Source organism: Monopterus albus, unplaced genomic scaffold (assembly GCF_001952655.1).
Source record: "Monopterus albus unplaced genomic scaffold, M_albus_1.0 scaffold57.1, whole genome shotgun sequence".
Taxonomy (NCBI): domain Eukaryota; kingdom Metazoa; phylum Chordata; class Actinopteri; order Synbranchiformes; family Synbranchidae; genus Monopterus; species Monopterus albus.
The window spans coordinates 1,370,387-1,388,467 of record NW_018127937.1 but is presented as its reverse complement, the minus strand read 5'-3'; the positions used below and the strand labels follow the sequence as shown (position 1 = coordinate 1,388,467).

Genomic DNA, 18,081 nt, shown 5'->3' with positions numbered 1-18,081 from the left:
AAGAGTGTGTTTGTTGGGGACTGTTTTCAGCTGCAGATTAACCCACATTTGGTCTCTACTTTGTATTTGTGACAGCAGGCAGCCAGTGCAGAAGTCTGGCTCACTGACAGTTGGACAACAATGGAGCTCTATGACACAGGGTTTTTCTTTTTAATAGCGTGTAGCCAGATGCCCTTTTAATTTAAAGCTCCTTGCTGAAAGAACAGACCTCAAACATGTAATCAGCACCACACTGTAAAACCAGTGACTGGGCATATAAAGGACTGAGATGTCTGGTTTTGGATACCAACAGAATACCTGCTGGTAGGATTGTGTTAGATTTTGATCTCTTCATGGCAACACTGATATCAGCCTTTGTCCATTGTCCTTGTATGCTTTTATTTTGGAATCATGCTTTTTACACTGTGTCAAGGAGGAGGAACAGCCAGATGTCTGGGTGATGATGATGGACTCTCCTCTGCGGCGTCGCATGTTGACCCAGTGCGTTCATGACAGTGTCAGTGTGTGGTTGACTGCTGCACTCAGACTGTGGAAGGAGACTGTGTCGGTAGAGCCAATCAGGAAAAATAAGTTCACCTGTTTCCAGGATGCTTCATTATGCCTGAATTAACCCCAGAGGTCGAAGCATAAAAGCAAAGTGGCAAGAGTTGTCAGAAGCCATATTCAAATAATGTTATTGTAGAGGAAATCAGTCAGTTTCATGTTGGTGCTCTAGGATCTACTGTGGTCCTGGCTGTGGCTTGCGTTATTACTTTGCCTTTGGTCAGGTGTTCACACTGTAGCCTCCAGTGCAGTAGCAGATACTGTCTGATCTCAGAGCTCAGACTCAGCAGTACCACAGTGATAACGTAGTATATTACAAGTAAAGGCCCGGCGTTAAACAAATGTAGCGAGCTCTCAGTAACAGACCTTCAGGCTTTAGAAGTGAGCAAGAAGTGAAATGTTACAGTCTTTGTTTCGGCAAGTGTCCATAAAGAGAGCCATGTGGTGTGGTTACTGTAACAGACATGAGAGCTGTGTGTGTGTCTTTGTGTGTTCCTCATGTCTGTCCAGGCTGCAGCTTCATGAGTCTACTATTAGGCTGACCTCTATTGTGTCGGTGTAACCCATGCTGTTTTTCCCCTGTGCATCTCTCCAGGTGGAGCGGGAGATAGCTATCCTGAAACTCATCGAGCACCCCCACGTCTTAAAGCTGCATGACGTTTACGAAAACAAGAAATACCTGTAAGTACGCATGTCCAGGTGTTTGTCCAGATGTTGCATTCACACCGTGAGCGATCACATCAGCTCGTTTAAGTTAAGAACCGAGATGCAACTTTATTCTTCGTTTTGACAATCAGTCATATTTCACTCGCCAACTTTATGGCTGTATTTTGTAATAGGCATGATTAAACCTTATTTAGAATCGACGATGGTTATCTCTGACTTGAATTTTGAATTTTGAACCTGTTCCTAAAATAGCGCCTGTTGATTTGTAATCCTAAGTGCACTTGCTGAGAAGGGGGTGAAGTCTGTGTGCACAGGTGGACGAGCTCCTCTCACTAGTCACCACAATAGTTATTTATGCCAGACGTCAGTAGGCCCCTGTCCTGGGAAACACCTACAGCGGCTTGACGCTGAGATCCTCTTTCCAAAACAGTTTGTCTGTTGCTTCTTCACACAAAAAGTGGGGACAGTTCAGATTTCAGCTGAAGTAACACTACTAATAAACAGTATGAAATCGAAATTGTTTAAATAACCCCCAAGCTGTGGGCACCTTCCCTCCATTCAGCTGTTGTGAGCTCAGGGATTTTATTAAGGCCTGAAATGTTTCTTTGGTCACCCTCATTTTATCCTGCCCCTGAGACTGTGCAGCTTTAATGTATATTTGTGTTTTATTATAGACATTAATCTGCTGTGCTCCAGTGGCACAGCTTAATGCACTGTTCAATAACTGATAAAGGTGCCTCTGTCAAACCAAGCAGGAATTAGTTTTCTTAATGTTGCCGGGACAGGGACAGATGCTCATCATGGATGCAAACAATTCGCCGCAGAAACTTTCCCACTCACAAATCACATGTGAACACGTTTCTAATTTAAATAGCTCTGACAGGTAAACGCTTCGGCAGATCCCTTAATCTGCTAATAAATCAGGCCGTGGGGAAGACAGGGGCCCGAGGGGCGGCTCTCATCGGAGAGCAGATCAGCGATGTCTCCGAGACAAATGGACGGAGGATCCAGATAAAACATCTTAAACCACAGGCGCACAAACGAGCACAAGCCGAGGATTTTCTCTGGGATTTAATATTCTGCATCGATGTTATTGGTGTTAACTTCAACACGTCGCAGCCAAATACTCTGTAGTTTATGACTCAGTTATTTCATTAATGCCTCTTTCAATTTGAGGGAAATGAAATGAGGATTTGCTTTGATGAATCAGTTTCAACTCTGTGGAAGGGTGAAAAGTATTTTTACCAAGTACTGTACAGGTTTCAGTCTCTTGTACCTTACTGAAGTATTTCTCAGAGACTTTCGAGACTTTCTGTTTTTTAGGGGAAAAAACTAAATATACAAGTATAAATACAATCATAGCCATTTGTCATTGTAGCAACGCTTCACTCCGCCTGCTACATCTAATCCAAAAATGGATAAAATCTCAAAATAATTTAAATGGGCAAGGTATAATAACGTTCACCCACATACAGTTGTCATGGAATGCGAAATTAGAGACCAAAACCATTTTTAATACCAGGCTGTAAACGTGAATTTCTACTGTAAAGTTACGCATTTTAACGGAGCGTTTGGGGGGCCGGATGGGGGTTTGGGCCTCCCGCCACAAGTAGAATCTACCTCTCTGGGAAACACTGCTCTCTGTAGTGCATTCATGCACTGGGTGAACATCTTTTAATCCAAAGTGATATTTTTTGGGAACTTAAAGAATGTATAGAATTTAAATCCCACGGTTAGCGCTGTCACCTCACAGCAAGACAGCTCCAGGTTTGAGCCCCGGCCGACCCGGGGCCTTTCTGTGAGGAGTCTGCATGTTCTCCCTGTGTCTGCGTGGGTTCTCTCCGGGTACTCCGGCTTCCTCCCACAGTCCAAAGACTTGCAGCATAGGTTGACTGGCGACTCTAAATTGCCTGTAGGAGTGTGTTTGGTTGTCAGTGCTGCGACAGAGTGGCGGCCTGTCCAGGGTGGGCCCCACCTCCTGCCCAGTGTCAGCTGGGATTGGCTCCAGCCCCCCCATGACCCCAATCAGGAATAAGCAGTATAGATATTAGATGGATGGATATAATGAACCATTCAGGAGGGGAGGTGTTACATGGTTAGGAAGGTTATAAGATGGGACTGAGTCTTGTGTCTCCTTGGTCCAGTGTTTATGCCTTTATGTTTTTGGAACTGAACCTGAGAAATAACTGATGTCTCATTGAATTCTTCAACCACCGTTCTCTCAGGTCGAACCTTAACCTTTCCAGTATCAGATAGTAAGTTTCACAGTTAGTGGCTTTCCTTTTGATACTCGAGTACATTTTACTGCTAATCACAACAGCACCACTTGTACCAGTAACTTGCCAAAGGATCTGAGATCTTCTTCCATCTTCTGCACAGGTATCTGGTGCTAGAACACGTGTCTGGTGGGGAGCTGTTCGACTACCTGGTGAAGAAGGGCCGTCTAACACCGAAAGAGGCCAGGAAGTTCTTCAGACAGATCATCTCAGCCCTGGACTTCTGCCACAGCCACTCCATATGGTGTGTTACTCTTACACCGAGGAAATGTGGGGGCAGAGAACGGTTGTTGTCATTCTGTTTGAATCAGCAGGTTGAGCTTGGGCAGTTTTATTACATGCAGCCCACACTCAGGGTGTGTATTTGGTTACTTGTGAATAATAATTATTTATAAACCTACTCTGTCTCACTAGTTGGATGTTTCCTTATTTTGTTTAGAATGTGATATTAAGAATTTGTGAGATGTTCTTAAGCCACTTTATGTTCTTTTATTTACCAAAAGACCAAATGGAGGTTTTCTGATGTAAAATGGGAGAAATGTGGCACAGCTGAAAAGTGCAGGCTCAAGAGTGGTGCAGGTATGGGAGGGGCAATGCACCTGATTCGTCGCTGCTGACTAACCACTGCAGCAGAGGCAGCAGAGGAAGCTGCATCTGAAATTGAAAGTCGAGGAGCAGCAGGTGCTCACTCTGCAGCGATGGTTCATCAGACACACACAGGCTGAAGCACGGACACGGACACAGTTTTAGTTCAGACAGTGAAAACACAGCAGGTCAGAACAGTGCAGCAAATGATGTCACTTCACAGACAGGACTTCATTCTTCTACCTTCACAGCAGCTCCGCTCCATCGTGCTATGCTCATACTAATAATGAATTACAACAGTCAAATGAGTGTGAAAGCTTTTTCTAACTTCCTCAGTCACTGATCTTTTTGTAGACATCAGGCTGTTTAACATTTCCTCAGCCTCCCTCGTGCCGGATGAACACACACCAGTGTTCCAGGTTCAGCAACAGAAACAACATTTTCTTGGATGATATGCTGCTCTCCAGACATCATGTGTGTTTAGTGGTAGTCTTAGTAAATACTCAGCTAAACTGAACAGCTGTAGTGAAGATAAATACCACTGGCAGTCATTTGCATAAAGCTCAGTAAACATCTCCCATAGTGTAGAATAAATACACAATAGAAACTGATAAAAAATATTCCTTCAGTGCTTCAAGCCAGCACCAAATTAAATTTCTGAGAATTCCATATAAATTCATATTTCTAACAGCACTGAATGTTCACTTCATTTTGATGATTGAACAACAGGCTTCCTCCTCATCAGCTGCAACTCGGGGCGACTTTAGACGCTGCAGCTCTTCATCTCTTTTCGTCTCTCAGAGCACCGTCAGGCCCTCGATGCCTGGCTGCAACTACACATCAAAGATGTTTTGCCTGTGACTCTTAGTATTGACATCAAGTTTTTTTATTCTACAGGACTAGTTTTAATCTACATGTGTTTTTCCTGAGGAACCAGGGAGACACACGAGTCGAGTCCAGAGAATCTGATTTTGTGGTTTCCTTACCTTCAAGTGATTCTGAGGAAAAAGGGTCCATCTGACCCCTGACCTCCTTTATGCCTGGAGTTCCAGGATGCATCATTTCGCTTGAATTAACTCCTAAGGTCAAAGTGTAAAAGCAAAGTGGCTACAGCTGTGAGGAGGCATATCCAAATATTATTTTATATGACACTCCAACAGAAAAGCAAAGGCCACACAGTGGCATCAGATTCATGGGCAGAAATGAACAAAGTGGACTGTCGGGATGTGCTGCGTCAAAGTTAACTGAAACTTACTTTAGATTTCGTCGCCTCTCTTATTGTTCTGGGATAGTTATGAAGCTTTTCAGATAAGTGAAGAGACATCTTACAAGAAATCCACATAGGCAGCTAAAACTTGGATGAGTTTTGGTTGGACCCAGTCAGATCTGTGACCTGACGTACACGAATACGTTTTCTAACAATAAACAGAGCAATAGGCAGCAAAAAGGAGTCACACTTGAAACTTTTGTGCTTCAAAATTTTACTTATTTTCAACTTCAGCTAAAAACAGTGAATTGGTATTTTAGCTAAAATAACCTGGAATGAGGAGACAGTTTAGAAATGAAGCCCCTTAGGATTTAAGCCACCAGCCTTAAGGAGGCTTAATTAGGTTTAATTAGGTCCGGTTTGAATTGGAGCCCAGCAAAATGACATCCTAGGTACCAATCAAGCTTCCAACAGGTGTCAACAAAGTCACTGCTTCATCAGTTTTCAGTTGAGGTCAGCAGTTCATTCTCTGTTTTCTGTCCTGTCGTCCTCCAGCCACAGAGATCTGAAGCCTGAGAACTTGTTGTTAGATGAGAAGAACAACATCAGGATAGCGGACTTTGGCATGGCGTCGCTGCAGGTCGGGGACAGTCTGCTGGAGACCAGCTGCGGGTGAGTTCACAACTAGTAAATCCCAGGAGTTTAAGTCCTAGAAATCATTTAATTACTACACTGGGGGCCCTTTCTAAAGACTAGCATTCAGTTCCATTCAGTTATATTTGTACAGCACCAAATCACAACAAAAATCATCTAGACCTTACATTATTATTATTATTATTATTATTACTTCCCTTATTAATAATATTTTAGCAACATAAATATTGAAGAGATAACATTTTCATTATTACTTTTCTAAATGTACCTAAGGGTGACACATTGTAGACAATTTATTTTATTATTTCTGCACACACCTCCTCTGTGTCCACCCCGTGTCTTATCTCAGAAGTGCTAAAGACGTCAGCTGGACTTGCTTGAGGCTCTTGAAGACGTTTTATCTCTCCTCCGAGAAGCATCTTCAGTTCTGACTTCAGTTTGTCAGTGAGTCCAGTTGACAACCTTAGCACTTCAAGTATACTAACACCTGGATGACAGAGAAGCTGCGCAGATGTCCTGTATCCTCTTTTATCTTGACTGTCTTCAAGTCGACCGCCACACATAGCTCTGCAGATTTTTGCAGTTCTGCAGAGAGCAAGGATTAGTTGGGTCGACTCTACATGAATGGTAAAGTCTCAAATCAAGATCCGCTTGTGTCTTTGTCTTTAAGCTGAATCATAGAGGCCTGTGCTTCAGTTAGCGTGTGCATTTTTAAAACTCCAGGATTTTGAGCACTGCTGACTTCTGACCCATGTTGACTTACAAGTTGAGCTCGAAACTGTTTATCTAACACAGAACAAAGGCCTCCGAAGACTCCGGGTTCACCACAGGGCAGTTTGTTTGTTGTAAATGAATCCACTGCATATGTGTATGTTTGTTTTTCCTAATCTTGAGGTCCCGTCATGTAAAGGTTCGATATTAGGGCCTTTATGGTTTCCATTTATAATGTGTGTACATGGTGCATTTTACTACATAACTGTGTTTATGAGGTCTTTACAGACCCACATCTGTTTTTTTTTCTCCCCCAAGCTCATATTTATCTCAGTTTTACCCTGACACCACAAATTTTTTAGCCTTAATGGGTGTTTCCAAATGTACACAGACACACAGCACAGCATTATGGCTTGTGCTGATGCAAAGCGGTGCCCGTGTCCGGATCTGTCATATGTCTTCAACACTCCACTGATGCAGGCAGCGTCTATGCAGAACCACTGATGGACCCTGTGAATGTCTCACACGAGTAACAAGTCAAATGACTCTTCACTTTATGTGACGTTAATGGAATTTATTAACTGTCGCTCAGCAATGACCACGGACAAGTCGACACAAGCAGGAGGGACGAAATTAACTGTGGGGTGATTAGATTGCACTTGGTGTATTTTAATATGACTCGGTTTGAGTAGTTACACCGACTGGTTTCACATACATTAGTGTGATGAAGTGTGATGCTAGTGATGATGGAGTGTGTGTTTTCTCTGTTTGTTTAGTGCAAAGTTTTGATGAAACGCAGTTAGAGACGTGATGCTCTGATTCATCTGCTGTGAGTGATGCACACAGAGGACGACCAGACGGGTGTTGTCGCTGCTGCGTGAGTTCGATCATTCAGGCGATGCAGATGCTGAGCGCACAGATCAGAGAAGTCTGGCTCTTCCTAATATGTGTAGAAGAAAATCAGATCCTGGTTCCAACAGAACAGCTGACCTGTGATCGTACCAGTTTTTTCCTCGATAGTACTGCTGCTTTTGGCTTAAGGACCATGCTAGTGGTTTGGTGTCATAGATCAGTCACTGCTCCAGTTTGCACTTCTTTCTATTGGCTCTCTGTCACCGATGGGATTGATTTCTTGACATGCAAGGCTCTGCGTGTTCGGGCTCATGTACTTAAAGGGCTGTTGTGTGGAGGAGCAGATACTTGTGGCTGCTCCAAGGCTGAAAACTGAAAGTGATTGTGCAGCTGAACTCTTTATTAATATAATAAAACCCTTATATTTCTTAGATTGTTTTTGTTTTGTATTTGTATCTCGATGCTGTGCCGTTTGTACACCTCATCTTCCTATTTTAGTTTATTCACTAAATGAATGAATACTGTGCTCGTCCTACATCCTGTCGAGTTTGTATACATATTTGTTAAAATGGCAAATATGTAGTGCAGTTTTCAAATCAGTGTACATTTAACCTACGTTATATTAGCTCAAGCAACGAAAAGCTGTTTTCACAGTGATACGTCTGTAATGGTGCAACAATATCACAGTGATGGACCACTTGCCTGAGTTCGGAGTAACAACATTTGGCAGAAACCACTTTACCGAAAGGGCATTTCAGATGCAGAACTTTTTACTTGTAATCCAGTATTTCTACTTTGTTGCATTACTGCTTTTATTTACAGTACATGTGATTACTACTGTAAAAATACTGCTAATGTCACATCTTCAAAAAATAGTTGTCATCGTTACATTATCATTCATTCATTCATTTTCTACCGCTTAGTCCCTGAACGGGGTCACGGGGGGAGGCCGGAGCCAATCCTGGCCGGCAATCGGGCGAAGGCGGGGTACACCCTGGACAGGTCGCCAATCCATCGCAGGGCTAACACATAGACGAACAACCACACACACGCACTCCTATGGGCAATTTAGAGACACCAATCAACCTAAGCTGCATGTCTTTGGACTGTGGGAGGAAGCCGGAGTACCCGGAGAGAACCCACGCAAGCACAGGGAGAACATGCAGACTCCAACTAACTCCGTTACATTATCAGTGCATGTTAATTACTTTATATCCTGTTGGGTCAAATGTACAAAGGCGAGTAAAATGTCGTTAACTATACACATAAACTAGCACATACTTATATTAAGTACCTACAAAAGGTTTTTAACTACATTATCTGAGTAAATGTACTTTAATTACTAAGATGCGCTGCATTATTTTGAATACTCTATGGAAATGAATGGAAATCACTGGCTGACTTGTACAATGGGAAAATCTAAAAATCCAGAACATTACAACGGAAGGAGGATCTGTGATTAAGGACTGAACGTCTGCTGCTGCGCTAATGCACGTTATCCAACAGGATGAGCCAGCATCACAGGAGTTTGGACTGGGGCCATTTCATGTTGTGTAAGATTCATTTAGCTCTCAAAAACTAATCCACATCAGGCAAGGAAGGCTTTTATTTGGCTGGACTTTGGCTGGAGTGGTTTATGTTTCATCAGAGCATTATGTCAGTCGGTGTGCTGGTTGTGCGTGCTGCCTGTGTAGTGTGTGTGTGTGTGTGTGTGTGTGTGTGTGTGTAGTGTCCTTTCCAGCGTAACCGCCTCTTTGCTTCTCTTACAGATCTCCGCACTATGCCTGCCCAGAGGTTATCAGGGTAAGCACTCTCTCCTGCTCTTTCTGCTTGTTTCTTTCATGCAGTGACAGCAGCTCCGACCACAAAGGCCCCTACATCGCTGCCCCTACATCGCTGCCCCTACATCGCTGTTCCATCCTCTCTGCATTAGCTAGGCTCACATCCTAACCCCCACACCTTGCTGGGTTGTAATACATTTCACAATCCACAGTTTATAAGTGACTTCTTTGTTTTTGTCAAAAACTGACCAAACCTAAATGACACAGCTTTCTTATTCTTTTTCTTTTTTTGCAAATAAGAGCACAGGTGCAGTTTTACCTTTGACGGGACATTTTTGTCAGACAACCAGTATCCATGGTTGTGTGTGCGCGCACCTTTTTCTCACATAGGCACAGAAAGAACTTGACGCTGCATGTTTATTCCTAAAACAGCACTTGTACCCTGTGACATTTAATCATATCTCACACTGAATTTTATAAATATACAGTGATGTGCAAAGGTTTTAGGGTGTAACGTGAGGATGCTTTCATCAATAGTTCTGTAATAATTTTGGTCAGTCAGCTTCATCCTTAGTGCATTAAAGACATAAAACCCAAATCAGATCAATATATGATAACAAGCTATTATGAAATTATTCAAAATGTGTTAAGGGATAATTCATAAGTGCCTTGGCACTGTAAATCCCAGAATTCCATACTTCTATGTTTGCAGGATATTTTCAGAAACACAGGAAACAACGAGCTGACAGACAGTGGATGAGACAGGTCGGGCACACCAGAAACAGAAAGTCAAGCACTTCATCCCAAAATAACTCCTGCAGTACAGTCAGCAGCACATACTACTGGTGTCGCACTGTAGGAACATCCATATATGGGTGGATTTTTCCATTAAGTCAGATGCCAAGGCTCTGAGCATCAGGGTGATTTGCAGCTTGGGAAACTGTTGCAGAATGAATGTTGTGCACATTTCTGCTGGAGTGTATTGTGAGTGTCTCTCTGTCTGCATCAGGGGGAGAAGTACGACGGCAGGAAGGCAGATGCGTGGAGCTGTGGAGTCATCCTGTTTGCACTGTTAGTGGTGAGTGACGACTGCTGCTGCACCACAACAGCAGAAAATAAACCTCCCTTGTTCCTTAATGTGGAAGTATGCACAGAAACAGACTTTACACTGACCTGCTGAGATGATTTAGCACAGTCATTCATTAAACAAGGAGTTTACCTCTGAACACCGTGGTAACACGGCTCACATTCAAGTCTGGCTCAGAACCATTATCACGTTCCTTGAACCTCTGCACCACTACTTTTACTAACTTAATCTGTTGGAAGTAACCTAACTGCTTATCCCACGATTAGCTGCACCAACTTTTCTTTGGAGCTTGTAAGGTTAAGACCCACTCCCAATGTATGAGCCAATTTGTACACAGTCTGCTGCCACAGGCGAAGCTGCTCACGCTCCTGGTTTGATGCAGTGTTGCAGAGGAAAGACGGGAAAAATAGGAGGAGACATTAGTTTGTTCCTGAGGCAGGTATTTATGCTGAATTAACTGTCTATTTGTGAAGCACAGATTCCCAGTAGCATCTGAAATTGTAGAGAAAGGTGACATCTTCCAACACCTGGCAACAGCACTTCTCCAGAAAAGGAAAGGTTAACATCTAAATTCACTTTTGCTAATATTAACACTGAAGGTCACACCTGGCTTTCAACGTGCTGTTGTTTGTTCTGGGAAACGTGTGTCTGTGTGAGAAAAACAGTGGATGCTGAAATGCCATGAAATTTCTTGCTTGAGGCTGGTGTTTGGTGCCTTCAGTCTGAGGTTTACACCAGGTGGGATTAAATTAAAGATGGGCTGCTGGAAGCACGTTGTGTACCAATAAAAAATTGAAACCACATTATAAATGAATGGAGTAGAGAAGTAAAGCTCTGCTGCCTCCAAACTGTCAGAATGTGGTCGCCTTTCCACTGAAATTTGAGTAATTAGACAAAAAAACAGAAATCAGATCAACAGTATTGTAGAGACAGTTCACACTTCACCAGTTTACTCTGCTGCCCATCCAAAAATGAATCTGAGAAACATCCATGTGTCTTTTAGCATTCCTAAAAAAAACGATACTGGATGTTGACTGTGGTACCTGTCGGCACACTAGTGCTGATGGCAGAGCCCACTGGTATGTCAGCAGCTACTGGGTGGATTTCCAAAGGGTGAATCCCACTGGTACTGGTGATCTCTTGGCTTTTCATCCAGTGCTACCAACATGTGAACATCTCCATTTGTCTGAGGCTTCAGTTCATGACAGGATTCTTTGAACTGACTTCCTGCCAAATACAAACATCCAGACCACGTCTGTTATGTAGGTAGCTTGGTACTGCTGGCACGTCTGATTTGACCAAAGTGCAAAAGCACTGTTAATTTTCTACCAGTGAACTGACTCATGGCTGTAGCTCTAGGTCACTGAATGGCTTCATGAGGATGACACAGTGGGTTGGACACAGTGAGGGGATCTGGTTTGGAAGGACGAGGTTTCCTCCTCCGACAGAGGAGACCTGACGCTGCTCTGGAGACTCAGCCCTGTTGAGGCTCTGCTGGCCGCTGGGTGGTGGTGGTTTGCCATCTCCTGTGACACCCAGCTGAAAGTATACTAGTCTTAAATGCTGGTGTGTGTGAACACAGTAATCAGCACACTTGGTTAAAACACAAAAAGTGTCCACAGACTCCTCAGCTAGATTGAGAACTTCCCTAATTTGATTTAAAAATGCTGAAACCTTGAAAACAACAAGGTGGCATTTAACCACAGGGATTTCCAGACACCACTCCACCTCCTCGGTGCGAATGTCTTCACCAGAAAAACCACAGCGTCAGTCATTTGTTCACACAACAAAGGCTTTTCATAGCAGCAGCTCTGTAATGTGACAGTGACAAGAGAGTAGTGAGAGAACCGGCCAAATTAGTTTGTGTACTCTGTGCATGTGTGCATGTTCTTCTCTTGATGCAGACAGCGCATCATGTGAGGATAAATCTCTCTTCACCGGTGTTGTTGCAATTACCCACGCACTGTCAGTAGCCATCTGGCTTTGTCCTGCTTGTTCTCAATGAGGACAGAACTGGATCAGTCATTACGTCACTGAGCACGCTCCCCAGCTGGAGCAGAGGCAGAGCCGGCGTTGTCATCGCTGACTCTGAACTCTCTCACAGACGGCCTCCACTGCATCATCTATCAGTGGACAGCTGACACTGACATGACAGCAGGAGGGCGTAGTATGTTGTGTTGAAAGGGCAACTCGAGGCATGTGTCATGGTCTTATATCTCCCACTTGTATGGCGTTTTGTCCCGCAAGCACCAGGGTTTAAGATCTCTCGAAAACTACTGGGATGATTACCATAGAATTAAGTACCGGTGTAAATATAAGATATTAACATGTAACAAGCAGTTTGCCATGAAATTTAATGAGAACCTGAGACAACCTGTGTTTGAACCCCATCTTTAGGCACCACCTACACTGGGACAAACTACAGGTGTAGCCCCACAGAGTGGGGAGTCACACGGTTAAGGTGAAACAGGGAAATTAGGACCAACACTTGGGTTCTCTTGGTTTCTCTTCCCTCAGTGGTCAGCATTGTCATGACAGCTTGGTGTAGAGTTCACCAAAGATGATACCAGTTCACACGCAAAATGTTCATGTTTGCTTTCTCTGATACGTTTTGGTGCAACTTTAACACAGGCAACAGAAAGAAGGTGTGGGCTGAAAATGGCCTGCTGTAGGAAATGTAGATGAAACATTTGAGAAGGAACATAACGCAGTATGGTATAGTACTGGATGTCTGAACAAGCAGATGTTCAGTAAAGTGCATCTCTGCAGTTTGATGACTTCACTTCCTCTCCTGTTCCTCCAGGGCGCTCTGCCCTTTGATGACGACAACCTGAGGAATCTTCTGGAGAAGGTGAAGCTGGGGGTTTTCCACATGCCCCACTTCATCCCCCCAGACTGTCAGAACCTTCTGCGTGGCATGATTGAAGTGGACGCCAGCAAGAGGCTCACGGTAAGCTCCTGCACACCCCTTCCCCCCCGACCAGCTGGCCCGGCTGCAGAACAGCAGCAGGCTGAACTCTTCCATCAGCAGACTCGAGTTGGTTTGTACTTCTGGGCTGTTGCTGTAGGGACAGCTGAAGCTAAATTAGCAAAACTGCACCATGGCTGGCCTGCAGCTACCATGCTCTGCATCAGCCCATTTCATGTCGGGCCAAGGATTTGTTTTGGCTCAGAATAGAGACGTTATAAACATAACAGATTCTAGTAGATAGCATGCTCTCACTTTCATTTTGTCTGCAGTTGGTTTGAGCAACATACCACTGCTGAGCAGCCTTCAAACTGGACTTCCTCTTTCTTTGTTCATCTTTATGCAGACACCGTGTAACAACAGACCAACACCAACCCAGCATCTTGTACTTTTTGAACTCAGAGATATTTCCACACTCACATTCACAGCACAGACAGTTTTTAGAGCTGCCCTTTCACCTAAACTACACGCAGTGCATCCACAGGAAAGCCGCACTAAGCCAGGGGAGGTTTGAGCTCAGACCCTTGGAGCCATGGCGCCGCCCCTCTTCAAGGCCCCATTAATGAAAATGATCTTGTTCTCCCACTGTTGTCAGATTTCTGTGGAAGACTGTAGATACATTCAGATGGCAGGTGTTTTTATAATTTAGTCCACCTCATTTATTTTATATCAGTGAGGCCAGGCTAATAAACAGAAACCCTTTTCTGTGGAACACAGTGCAGCTGACAGCAGCACAAACTCCAACCTCCACCATGATCATATAAATAAACAGTTTGAACACAAACCGAACATTCTCGCCTTCTGTCATTATCACTGTTGGATTAGATTGGGCCTAGTCTACAAAGTGAGATCCACCTGCAGATCCACCTTTTCCCTGAGGCCGACCCTACTGGCACCAGTGACGGGTTGGTTGTGGCTGAGTGTTGTTGCTCCTTGTGTTTAGCCTCACAGGTGCCAGTTCCTCCATCTTGTTTGTTTCATTATCAGATAGAAGGGTAATAATGTTTTCTTCCTCTTCTAATTTCTTTACAGTTAGAGCAGATCCAGAAGCACGCATGGTACCTGTAAGTATATGCTCCTGTCCATGTCTTCCTGTTTGTGTCTGTCTGTATGCATGTGTGGTTTAAATGAGATGATGGAAGAAAAGTGCAGCAGCACATAATGCTGAATAATAATACACTCATCAAAGTCAGGTTTGGAAACACCTCAGAGGCGAAGCAGGTCCATTAGTCAGGTCAAACATCACGGCGCTGCATCATTCCACACGGACTGCTCTCTAATGGATTTACTGTTTCTGGTTTTCAAACAGCCTAATTTTGTTATTGATTTGAAATTACACTCCACACCAAAAATAAGCAAACTGATCTGGCCTTTAAATGTTGCATATCAGTCTGTGCTGTTCACTGGCAGAGTGAGATTTCTGTTAACCAGTCCATCACAGTTTGGGTCTTGTTTTTTTTGTTTTGTCCATCACCGTTCTCACCACAGTAGGAGCTGAGACCCCAGAGAACACAGGAAACAGTGACGTAGATGCTACCACATTTCTATTTTAAGCTATAAAGAAGGCAAGTTGTTGCACAGTGTGAAGTTTACTGTGCATAAGCATCATGTGTAAATGCTCCTACTTCTCGTTCAAGTTATTACGCTTGACTGCTTGCGTATTGGGATGTCTTGTGCAGTACATCTCCCCTCAGGTCAGAGCTGCCCAGTGTTCTCTGTTTGAGGCTTTTTCCACCTTACCACAGTTTAAATTTTAAGGGAAAGTGAATGAATACAGTATGTACTGTAGTTCTTAAAAAAAAGATCACAGTTCAGTATTAAAAGCTGCCAGGGATTAGCACCTTCGTTTCCCTGTGTGTGCCACTTTGTTCTTGTCAGTTAGTTGTACTGTATGTGTTGTGTTGCAGAGCTGGAAAGAATGAGCCTGAGCCTGAGCAGCCCGTCCCCAGGAAGGTGGCCATCAGGACTCTGGCTTCAGCCGAGGAGATCGACCCTGACGTCCTGGAGAGCATGCACTCTCTGGGCTGCTTCAGGGACAAGGACAAACTGACCAAAGACCTGCTGTCTGAGGAGTGAGTGAGGAGGAGGACGAGCAGGGGAGGAGGGGTGGAGGGGGCAAAGGGGTGATAAAACCTCAGAGGAAGTGGATTAAAATGAGAGTGGGAGGGTGAAGGAGCCGACGAGAGGGGCAGAGAAATATGAGACGGCAGGGAGTTTGTCAGTTTGATGAATTCTTCTATTTAATATGTCGTGATGATGGAGCGTCTTACTGTGCGGCTCATAACCAGTGGGCACTGAGCTGATGGCAAACACCGTCTGTCCTCTCTTTCCAGTGACAACCAGGAAAAGATGATCTACTTCCTCCTTCTGGACCGTAAGGAGAGATATCCGAGCCATGAGGACCAGAACCTCCCGCCACAGAATGAGATTGGTAGGCCCGTCCAGCTGGACTCCACACCTTGGACAAAGCAATGTGTTACATTTGACCTCTAGGACAGTCTGTGTGTACTTGTAATTGTGTGTCTGTGTGGGGTCTGGGGAATGAACACACACACAGAAGCATTACCTTGACCTCTTTGGGTTAGGACATTTGTTCCATGTATAACCCTCCAGATGAAATGAATGCGTGACATTTGAGATAAAAACCCAGCATCTTTTCTTCACTTGCTGATGGGGCGACATTCCCTTTGTCAGCAGACCCTCCCAGGAAGCGCGTGGACTCACCCATGCTGAGCCGTCACGGGAAGCGGAGACCAGAGAGGAAGTCCATGGAGGTGCTGAGTGTCACGGAAGGAGGGTCTCCTGTGCCTGTACGACGAGCCATCGACATGGCAACCCACGGTCAGAGGTAAGAGTCAGAGATCTGCACGTGTGTCCGAGAGCATGGGCCAACATGTTTGACACACACAGGTCACGAGAGTGTAAGTGATGGATATTGTTATCAGCTATGATAAGTAATGTATTTAACCCCAGTTCAGCAACGTGAGGGAAGGAGGTGCAGCTCAGCAGCAAATTGATGTGACATACAACCTGAGCTCAGTTCTACACTTCAGCGAGCTCTGTCAGGTTCACTGTGAGGTTTGTCCACAGCTGTAAATCCTTTCCTCCTTCACTGAACTGCGGTCAAATACATGACACCTCGTTCTGTCTCTGTCGTACAGGATGTACAGTGCATACCATGCAAGACGTGACATAAGCGCCTGTTTCAGACACCAGAGTCCAACCGTGTGCTCTTAGCCCTGGTGGTAAATCCTAACAACTGTTAAAATGCATGAACAGGAGCTTCAGGCTTGTGCGTCGTGTGTGAAGTGTGCATGGAGCATGCAGTCAAAGAGGAGAAGGAGCATCCCTGTTTAAGAGGCTGTAAACCTGAAATGTGTTTGGCCAGTTTGTGCAGATGTTTGTACTGTGGGACCAAAGAGAGATGTGATGTGAACAGTCGGCGTCTGAGAAATGACTAAAGCTGCATCCAGTGGAAAAATAAACTATTAACTACCGTATAAACCCAAGAAGTAAACGTGGACACGTTCTGCACAGTCAGTGGATGTAATCGATAAAGCAGAGGGAACACCACTGTTAGAAGGAAGTGCTACAAGGTTCATGTCGACATTCTGTGACTTTTTTTATTATAAAACAATTTGTACAAATCAAGTTGTGACCTTACAAAGCTTGTCTAAGATCATTATGCAAGTTTCATCAGCAGCTGCAAATGCAAAAACTAATCTACTGAGGTTGGACTGGAGTTTCTCGACCACAACGATGCTCCCTTGTTCCTTTTCTGTGGGTGAACTGCTTCTCAATGCATTATGGGATAGTAGGTGACACGGGAGAGAGAGGGATTTGAGAGGTGAAATATTTTTACTTCTGTGAATTGGGGTGAAATTTGAATAGAATGGACAAAGTTTGGACAAATGTTTGTGCAGGAGAAGGTCTTTATTGTGGTTTCTGGGATTTGTGGTCTCAGGTCCCCATAGGCTCCAAGATTACTGATAAAACAAAATGTAGGTGCTATTTGCAATGAAGTCTCATGTACTTCACTGTACAAACAGCTAGCGGGTGTTAGCCTTAATATTTTTTAAACGAACAGCATTTAAACTAAAGATGTGCCTGTAACTGAGCTCATCTTTGACGTCGAGTTATGTTGACGTGTGTTCTTTGTTTGGGGTCTGCGGGAAAACATTCATCCCATAATAACCTATCTTCAATTAACTTACATTATATTTTCTTACTTAGTGTAATTAGATGCATTTTACAGTCAAACTCTTTATCAAGTCAACCTTTATTTGCGCCTTCACACAGGCTCATGCAGTTCAGTGCTCGTCAGATGACTGAGGAAAGGCAGAACAAATGTGAGCATTAAAAATATCCACACAATTTAAATAATTTTATATCCAGCAGTAAATGCTAAATAAAAGATAACCAAAGATTGATTGATTGATTGATTTATTCTTTCAAACATGCAGAACAGAACAGAACAATGAACAAATGACAATAACACACATGATTACACACATCCAACCAATGCTAATTCAAAATCAGTTTGCTTACACCTATTACATGTTTGAATGGAGTAGGAAGAAGTCAAACTTATCCAGTCCTACCCCATGACATCATATTATACAAAATTTATGCAACATTGGCTGCAAGCAATATCAAGATAAAAATAAAACAGGAAAAAAATAAAAGCATGACGTTATATCACATAAAAGCCACCGGCTGCAGGTTTCCCCCCAGATGTTGTCAAGGTTCAG

At 43.8% G+C, this 18,081-nt stretch overlaps 1 protein-coding gene across 1 annotated transcript in view; it reads left to right on the top strand.

The window, feature by feature from the left end:
* Positions 1–18,081, top strand: part of LOC109961648 (serine/threonine-protein kinase BRSK2-like) — a 114,285-nt gene that overhangs the window by 79,341 nt on the left and 16,863 nt on the right. The window contains 10 exon segments of the mRNA XM_020602652.1: positions 1,139–1,224; positions 3,589–3,729; positions 5,833–5,949; positions 9,264–9,297; positions 10,285–10,353; positions 13,166–13,312; positions 14,363–14,394; positions 15,238–15,402; positions 15,664–15,761; positions 16,028–16,178. Of these exon segments, the coding sequence (XP_020458308.1) occupies positions 1,139–1,224; positions 3,589–3,729; positions 5,833–5,949; positions 9,264–9,297; positions 10,285–10,353; positions 13,166–13,312; positions 14,363–14,394; positions 15,238–15,402; positions 15,664–15,761; positions 16,028–16,178 (1,040 nt within the window).